Source organism: Alligator sinensis, unplaced genomic scaffold (genome assembly GCF_000455745.1).
Source record: "Alligator sinensis unplaced genomic scaffold, ASM45574v1 scaffold648_1, whole genome shotgun sequence".
Lineage (NCBI taxonomy): Eukaryota > Metazoa > Chordata > Crocodylia > Alligatoridae > Alligator > Alligator sinensis.
The window spans coordinates 995914-1005209 of record NW_005842353.1 but is presented as its reverse complement, the minus strand read 5'-3'; the positions used below and the strand labels follow the sequence as shown (position 1 = coordinate 1005209).

At 37.5% G+C, this 9296-nt stretch overlaps 1 protein-coding gene across 1 annotated transcript in view; it reads left to right on the top strand.

Moving 5' to 3' along the window:
* Positions 1–3783: 3783 nt before the first annotated feature.
* RAB5A (RAB5A, member RAS oncogene family) overlaps positions 3784–9296 on the top strand; it is a 12817-nt gene continuing 7304 nt past the window's right edge. Inside the window, exons 1-3 of the mRNA XM_006029052.2 lie at positions 3784–4045; positions 7973–8124; positions 8793–8915. Coding sequence (XP_006029114.1) covers positions 3883–4045; positions 7973–8124; positions 8793–8915 — 438 coding nt within the window. The 5' untranslated portion in view covers positions 3784–3882. The remainder of the gene's footprint in view (positions 4046–7972; positions 8125–8792; positions 8916–9296) is intronic.

Genomic DNA, 9296 nt, shown 5'->3' with positions numbered 1-9296 from the left:
GTCGTGTGAGGTGAGGACAGAGAAAGAAACAGCCGGTCGCGCATTTGTGTAGCGCTGTTACATGCAGTTGCTGCCATCAGCTGAACCGGGCACCAGTCCCTGGCCTGCTAGAAAAAAAATTGCTGGTCCACCACATCAGATAGTTTGAGAAGCAGTGATCTAGAGGACTGGCAGTTGCCTACTTGTGGTGTTGCCTGCTTCAAACTCTGATCTAGTTTTTATCTTCATGTTTTTCAGTAGGAAAACTTGGATCTGGTAATGGCAGTCACTACTATTCTGTAAGTGAAATGACATGGATTCTTAGAGGCTGTGAATTTCCATTTTGAAACACCGATGGAGTAACATCTGAATCCTTTTTTGCATGTAAGCTTATAAAGCACCACCTTTGTGGATGACTCAAAGTGTATGAGAAGGATGGTGAGCAAGGCTCTAGTGCTGAAATAAAGGGATGTGGAATTGTCACTTTGTTAGCTGACTTCCTCACAGGAAGTCCCAAAGGCTCTTAAATAATAACCTTTTGCATTCAAGTACAGAATTTAGCCTTTATTTGAGCCAACACTAGCACTACAAAATTGAGAAAAAGAGGGGATCAAGTTTTGGGAGTTGTTTTTGTTTGTTTGTTGCACCATATTTTGTGATTAATTGATTGAACAAACTGGAGTGTACTACAACAGAAAGAGCAGTTTATTTAAATAGTCCTTAAGGCAGACTGTTGTTGTTGTTGTTCGTTTTTGTTTTTGCTTTTCATAAACCAGGCAAAAATAATGTATATTTTATCCCTCTAATTTAAGAAAGAGAACCGGAGATTGCATTTGGTAGCTGCACCCAGTGACTTCACTTATTTCATAGTTTGCTGCTGTGCATCACTCTGTAGTATAACTAGGGAGAAATTTAAATACGTTGTCATATTCATCCATTGTTATATGAATCGCTTCACAATCTTCCCAGAAACTTTATTTACAAATCATGCTCTCTCTGATATGCAGGTCATAACTATTTAATTTTTCAAATGACTTTAAGGAGAAAAATCCTTCAGTTGAGTTGAAATAACTGTTCGCTTTTGTATCATTTTAAACATTTTATCTTCAAGGACCTTTCAAACTGATAACATGCACTACAAAATTCCTAATCTGAATATATGTTGCGGTACATAGTAAATACTGATATCATTTAGCTTGAAAGAAATATTTGCAGTCTGAATTAATTTTCCAGCAATAGAATTTGGCCGTCCCAGTGTTGGATTCCTTTCTTTTTGAGACTTTTGTAAGTGTGAGAGAAGTAAATTAATTATTGTTGAGTTGTTGTAATAGAGTCCTATCAATTCAGACATACATAGTGTTGGTAAATTTGTATCTTGATTGACACTACAGTGTAGGTTTGTATGTGAGGGATTAGATTGGTTTTCTGGAGAATGCTTGGTATGCCCTGTTAGGCAGGTGCAGTCGTTGGAGAGGGAGCAATATTATGCGAAAATGACAGCATCGTTATGAAAAAAGGATTCTCTTTTGATCTAGATGTGCTGCTCAATACTGCCACTTAAAGGACCCACATTCAAATTCTAGTTAGTCCACCCTTTCCTGGGCTAGGATTATTGAGGAAGGGAACGGCCAGTTATGTCAGTTGCTACTGGAGTTATACAGAAGGCAGGGCAAGGTGGCAGTCTACTGACTAGCTTGTTCAGAAATATGCAAGTTTTGCCATGATTCACTCTCTCCTTTTGTAGAAGGAAGGTAGATGTAAGAGAGGGTTAAACTACAGATACAACTTTTTATCTATTATTCCCTTGAATCTGGACCATGCTGGTAAGGATTCAAAGGCTCAAAAATGTACTTGATATATTTTGGGCAAGTGTGGCCTTGCAGTCACAGTTTGCTGATTTTTATGTTCTTTTTTGAAATGCGTATACTCAGGCGGAGAGAATAAGTGAAGTTTTAGACCTACAAACTGCAGTGACAGCTTGTCTTGTTTGCAGTACCTCTGTAACACAATAAACAATGTGATTGGTATAGATCAAGGCTGTGAAACATGGACTGTGGGCCAGATGCTGCCCCCAGAACAGTTTCATGCAGCTTGGTAGGCTATTTGAAGTGGAGTGAGGGGTTAGTGTGTGTCCTGTTGTAGAATCTGGGACCCCTTGGCCCTGGTAGAAGTGGCCAGTGGTGGCAAAGAGTGCAAGTGAGGGCTGTGCTGACACAACCCCCACTTGTACTGCAGCCACCAGTCCCATCAATGCCATAGGCCAAATGTGGCCTGGGAAGGAGTCTTGCAATCTGGATCCAGCCCAGGACACAGGGTGAGTATGAAACATTGAGTATGCCTTCTATGAAGCAGCTAATGCTTATTAAAGCTACACAGTCTGTTGTCTTTGTGCTAGGATTTTAAAATGCTAGTACTAAAAAAGAGCATACTTCTTTGGCAGACTGGAGTGACCACCATTTGCCTGTTTCTAATGAGTAGTTTGTATTCCCTTCTAGAGGGGGATAAGAACAAGGTAGCTTGACTTAATGTTATCCCATTTTTTCACATGGCAGCTTCTGTCTGGAAAAGGGCTATTTAACATAAGCCATTCAAGTAGCAAAGAAAATCTGTCTTCAAATCTTTCCCTCCCCCTACATGAAAAAAAATTTGAAGTGAAACTAGTTCTTACAAAATCTCTGGAGCCTTAAGGGCTCCTTCATCAGGAAATCAAATGAAGCACTTGCACAGACTGCGAACTTCTCCACACTGGTGTACTAATGTTGAATCTTTTCAGAAAAGATAACTTTCAGGTAGATACGGGTTAGTCTAGTCTCTCACTACTTGGCTTTTGGCCTGCTATCAGGTAATACTAGCAAAGGTTCCAGTTCTGGTTTGAATGACCTGAACACCTATCTGTTGGGACCTAGATTAGGATGCCAGTTCCTTATGTAAACTACCAGACAGCTCTCAAATGATGATTTGGGCTTCCTTCTGACCTAGGCTGGATGGAAACAACTGACCCAGAAGTGGGACTCTTGTCTTTCTGAGGTGTGTATTTTAATATTAAAAGCTGCTCTTTGTTTTCTAAAATGAGGCAAGCCTGACTGAGTTTCAAATGCATGTTTTATTTTGTGTCTTATTTTTGAGAAATTTCAGCTTGTAGAGGTGAATTGTAAGGAAGCTACACAGTGTTCATCCCATTGGATATGCTGGTGTAATAGAGCTTTCTAGTTATTCTTCATCCTGATTAAATCTGTACATCTTATTTTCTCCTTACTTAATGCTGACTTTTGAGCAGTCAAGAATTACTTGACATCAGCAAAATAATGAAAAGCAGGAAGTAAAGCAAAAATATGTAGGTCTGAACCCATTGCTCCTCTACACTTAATTTTAGCCTTGGTTCATAGCAGAATGATACATGTCATTTGAACTGAAGTCTGATAATGAACACCAAAAATGCAGGGTAATAAGCCAAGCCGTTTAGAAGTGCTTGTACTTTACACGTACAAGTTTGAAGTTGCTAGGCTTAAAAAAAAGAAAAGAAAATGCTCATCGTCTTAAAATGGCACCTCTTTAAGGTAACTCAGGTTAACATCCAAAATCACTGTCTGTTTTTATGGTTATTGCCATGGATTTTAAAATAGTACTTCAGAAAAATACCATATGTATGTTGGTAGAACTTAATTGCTGACTGACGCTCAATATAGTGAAGATGGCTTGGTTCTGGGAAAGTTTAGACCATTTACTGATTATATAAATTTAGTTCTGATATCTGCAGTTTGTGTGTGTGGTCTGTAATCAATTTGTCTTGCCTTTTGCCTGTAGAAACCGCTACTGCTACAACCAGAAAAACCACTGAGGCTTGCATCCCGGACTATTTTCCTTTGAAGAAGTTGAAACAAGGGACTCCTTTCTAATTTGGACATGGCTAATCGAGGAGCAACAAGGCCCAATGGGCCAAATGCTGCAAATAAAATATGCCAGTTCAAACTAGTACTACTGGGAGAGTCTGCAGTTGGCAAATCAAGTTTGGTGCTCCGTTTTGTAAAGGGCCAGTTTCACGAGTTTCAAGAGAGTACTATTGGAGGTGGGAAATAATGTTTCTCTTTCATTTGTGTAATGAGTTTGTGTTATCTGTGCCAGTGAGTCCCAAGTATAATATAATGACTCAATTTGGGTTGTTGGCAGAACCTCTGTTTCAAATGGGGAACCCCTTCCTACCCATTACCCAATAGGAGATGGCAGCAATTTGATCTGTACGTTTTGAATCACTCAGAATAATCAAAACTTGAATTTTTGTTAGATACTTATGAACCCAACTGAAAATAAAACTACCTCAGCGATTCCACAGGCTTCGTGCATAATACTGAGCTGCTTAACATGAACAATTTTGGTTGCAGTAGAACAAAACTTAAAATATTGAAAAAAAAATTTACCATTTAAGCAGTCTGACTCTTATTTGTGAGTTGGAAAGATTTACCATTTATCTGTACTTTTCTCTGTAGCTTAGCAACTGCAGGATTTGGTTCTGCTCTCACCTCATATAGGCAAAGCAGACTCATTGGTTTCTAGATGAAGAAACAGTGTCTTTATAATTTATACCTTGCCTTCTACTTTAGTTGTCGAAATTGAATATTTATTTATTCCCATTAAACAGTTTCCTACCCCATCTATGTGAAGAGAAGCTGCTTGTGTTCCCTACATTTAACTTATTTGACTAAATCTGACTAATTTACAAGATATGGATGGTGGTTTTGGATAATCATTTATTGGAATAGTAGACTCACGAAAATTATGCACTTAGATCCTAGGGACCAGTGGTAGTTTTTTAGTATCCCCTGCCTCTGCTACTTTAGTGAGCCCAATATCCATTGTGGTATTTACGTCAATCAGTTATTGGGCTTCACATACTCATTTAAACATGAGTTGAAGTTAAAGACTGACAAAGGTGACAAAAATAAGGAAATTCCAAGTTAAATCTCTTAACATCAGTTTATTGCCTTGTATGTAGTTGCAACGGATTCTGTGGGTATATAAAACACTACTTTGTTCCTGTGACTGTTGATAGAAGGGGGTTGATCATATTCTGTTCTAGTACTGTATCTTCTTAATGCAGTGCATTTCTGATGCTAGGTACCGTTTATATTTGCTGACATGAAAAGTTGTATATAAAACTAACTGGTTTTCGATAACATTTTAAAAAGTCCCCAAGACAATTGCGTGCAAGTAAATTGCTAGCACCTTTTCCATAAATGAAAAATAAAGCAAAACAGTACTGTGTGATGCAGCAAGTTCATTACTCTGTAAAATGAATTCTGTAGTTACGGGGTTTTTTTCCCATTTACCCAGGTTGGCTCTAATTTTACCCTTCTAAAAAAGTAAAATACTACTTGAAAATGCTCATTGGTATTACGAGCAAGCTGCAGAAGTACAGCTGATATATTTACAATATGCAAATTTATAGATATTAACTTGTGCCTCTTTTCTGACTTTAAATAGAGAAGGAAAAATGCATATTGCATAGTTCATCCAGCAAAGTAACTCAGTGCAAAAGTGTCTAGGTTCAAAAAACACATTTCATTTGGAGAAAATAATCTGGAATTGTGTGGCCTTTATTCATTTAAATAAGTTTTCACTTTCTGAGTATATAAAATGGCTTTTGAACAGAGGGTAGCCTTGTGAATTTGAATAATGGGACTTCTCAAGAAAATGCATTTAGGCATATTGAAAGTTTGTGCTTCTGTGTGTCTGAGATGTAGGTTTGAAAAGAACTTCAGTGCTTCTGTGCTACCAGTTGGTGGAGCAAGGCTCTTGAGTTGTTTTAACATGATTATCCTGTTAAGATTAACAGGAGACTAACAGATGAACAAGATAGTTTAATTAATTTTGGTCTCAAAGTAGGAAAATGCTCATCTCTTCCAGGCAGACTTATGAAAACTTGGAAACCTTTTTTATGATGTAGAATCATGGTAGGCTACCTCTTTCTAGTTGCAGTTACCAGCTACGCCTAGGGTCAGAGATGACTGAGCACTAAGACCCCTCTGCAGCCAGTGTTTCATCCCATGGCAGCACCTGCAGTCGAAACTCCCTACTCCTGAAGCCCTGTGTCAGTGGGCCAGATCCAGTGGCTGCACAGGCTATAGATTGCTGACCCGTGGTGTAGAGGACAGTGCTTTAGTATCGTTAGATGGCAAAGGAAAGAAAAATGCTTGTTCTTGTACTGTTAGCTGGTATTCTGGTTCATTAACTATTAGGCAGCAACACATTTTTTCAGAAGTCATACCTATAACATAACTGCAGACTCTGCCAATTTTACTTCTTGCTTCCTGCAAAGCAGATAGAATCTTCCCCTGAACTGATTAGGAAAGCAAGAGCTGTGTTTTCAAGAATCCTGGCAGGGAGCACGCAGCTAAAGCTGACACTAGGTTGTTAGCATTTTGGGGTGTGGAGAACTGCAAAGATGAGTCTTTTGTGTCAATATCTGGAGGTTTAGTGGTGAGGCCAAGTACTATTCAGCAATTGGACTCTTCTTTGTATTTCAGCAAGGAACATGCAGAAAAGTATGCTAAGTGAAGTATTTTAGGGAGATTATCCATTCTGTTTTTTAAGTGCCGTTTTCGGTCATAGAGTGGCAAAACTGAATCAAGCAGTATTTATGTCACTTTCTCACAGGTTTATTTAAACTGCAGCATTTTTCTGCTGATCATCAGGGGATCTGCAAATTTGGAATCTAGTTTAGACTAGAATCTAGTTTATACAACATAAAATCAAGGCAAGTCTCATGTCAGTCTGACAATATTTTCTATTAAAATCAAAGAAAAGACTAAAAGAACACTGAATGCAAACCAAAAGGTTAAAAGAATGATGCACAGTAAATGTCAATCTAAATCTGATAGTGTGAGGTGTCCTTGCCTGAGGCTTTGAAGATTACATTTACGTGGTAAGCTTACCGTATCAGGGGACCAGTGCCCTCAAGCATGCATTATTGCTCTGCGTGGATTGCTTCTGAAACCAGAAGTTCAGATGCATCTGCAGTGTTGTGGCTACGCTGCTTCTGGTATAGGAGCAGTACAGCATGGAGTGGTATGGCATGCTTTAGGGTGCTGCTATAAGGTACAGTAAATTTATTGTGTTACAGGTTACTTAAGAAACCTGCAGGGCTATAAATTATTCTCTAGTCAATCCCTCTTGTTAATATGAATTTGTAATTATTCTTGACCTTTTCTAACTCTTTCATATGATTAAGAATAAACTTCTTACTATATGTGATTCTTTGGAAGTTTTTATTCATAACATCTTTAATAGAGCCTTCCAGAATGGCAACAATTCTGGAGGGAGAGAGGTTTGGTATACCAGTATCTTACATTTCAACAGTAGTTGAATAGTTTCTTTTAATGCTGGAGACTATGTAGATGACACCATGGTGGTTCAGAGACTGTACTTTTGTAAATGATTTTTTTATGAATTATGAAATTAGTTAAATGTTTACAAAGAGTCCTGATACTTCTGTTTCTAAATCTCAGTTGTGCAAAACCAAATCTCATTGTTTTCCACACTATTCTCAGAATTGAAGCTCTACCTGTTATTTCTACTGAAATGGCAAAACTATTCAGTATTTTGGAAGGACTGAACTGATGGCCTACTGCATGATGGGATATCCTTAGTATTAGTCTTTCATGCCTTTTAATCCATCTGGATGAAACACTTCTGAAAGGTAGAGAGCTGATTAGTGGCAAATCAGCCTCAGTACTATAAAACTAAACATTCTTCTTTAACCACTTTTTCCTTTTCCTTTCTTAACCTTAATCGTTACTGCAAGAGAAGACAGAGTATCTAAGTAATTCCATTCTGCCTGTTGGAGCTGAATAGCTGTTACAAGTATTCTCTCCCAAATATTGTTATTATCAGATGAGTTGCTGTGCTGAGGGAACATGTTTGTTACAGTGTGCATATAATATGAATGTTTAATGAAGGTTGATTAAACTTTTGGTTTCAACTTCTTTATCTCTTGTAGCTGCTTTTCTAACCCAGACTGTATGTCTTGATGACACAACAGTAAAATTTGAAATTTGGGATACAGCCGGTCAAGAACGATATCACAGTTTAGCACCAATGTACTACAGAGGAGCACAAGCAGCAATAGTTGTATATGACATTACAAATGAGGTAAGTGCAGTTTGAAGAGTCAATCAAGAGACCTGGGATTTTCTTCCTGTTTCACTAACTTGTGTGAATGTGGACAGATGGGTGATGTCAATTATAGCTGTAGAGCTCAGTGTCATTTCTCAAGTGTAATAGGTGCCATGTGTAACAACAGTATATAAAGATGCAAAGTTCAAAATTTGCACAAAACAATTTAAAGGTAAATCTTTAGGTTTTCGCTCAGACTAAACAATGTTATCAATAAGAATTTCCCCAAGCAAGACTGGATCTAATAAATAGAGAAAGTAAGCATTTCAGAATTTAGCCTCTAGTCCAGCATTGGGTTAGGAATTATTTTTTAAGAGGTGTTCAGAACAGTTTGTCAATAATTTGGTGGTCTCAGGGAAGAGGATAGTTAAACATTCTCTTTTGGTTCTTTCCCTGTCCTTACTCTGCGCACTTGTGAGTTTTATGTTAGTTTTTTTGGTTATATGGTTTCAGCTAAGCACCTTTGGGAATTAAGGTAGGAATGTTTTGTTTAAAGGGCATGATTTAGCTTGTGGCTTTGGACAGTGTGCATATAGTAAACATTAATAGGCCTTTTGTCCAAAGAACAAATATTGTATATTGGGATAACGGGTAACTACAGAAGGGCAATAAAATTGAGTTAAGTTATTTTAAATCATTAACAGGAGTCGTTTGCAAGAGCGAAGAATTGGGTCAAAGAATTGCAGCGGCAAGCAAGTCCTAATATTGTAATAGCTTTAGCAGGAAATAAAGCTGACCTAGCTAACAAAAGAGCTGTGGATTTCCAGGTAGGTTGTACATGTTCTTGTTTACAAAATTAGTATTTTGTTGTACTGCTAGACAGCTTAATATTACTTCTGAGAAGGCTATTAGCTTTAAATTACTTAAGCTAATCCTTTGTTTTAGCGTTTTGTTCATAAATACAAACTATAACGTTTCATTTATTCTATAAATGAATTCAGTGAGAAGAGTTTTTTTTTTTTTGTTTTTTTTTAATATAATTGTGATATATAGTGACAGCTATCACCCAAAAAAGTGGCTTTTCTAATAAACCATTCCTCAAGAAATAGTAATTTCTTTCAGAGATTCTGTATAGTATAGTGTGACGTGTGTTTAAGTATTTTATTAAATCAAATTTGTACTCTTTGAAATTTGTCTCTTCAGTGTTC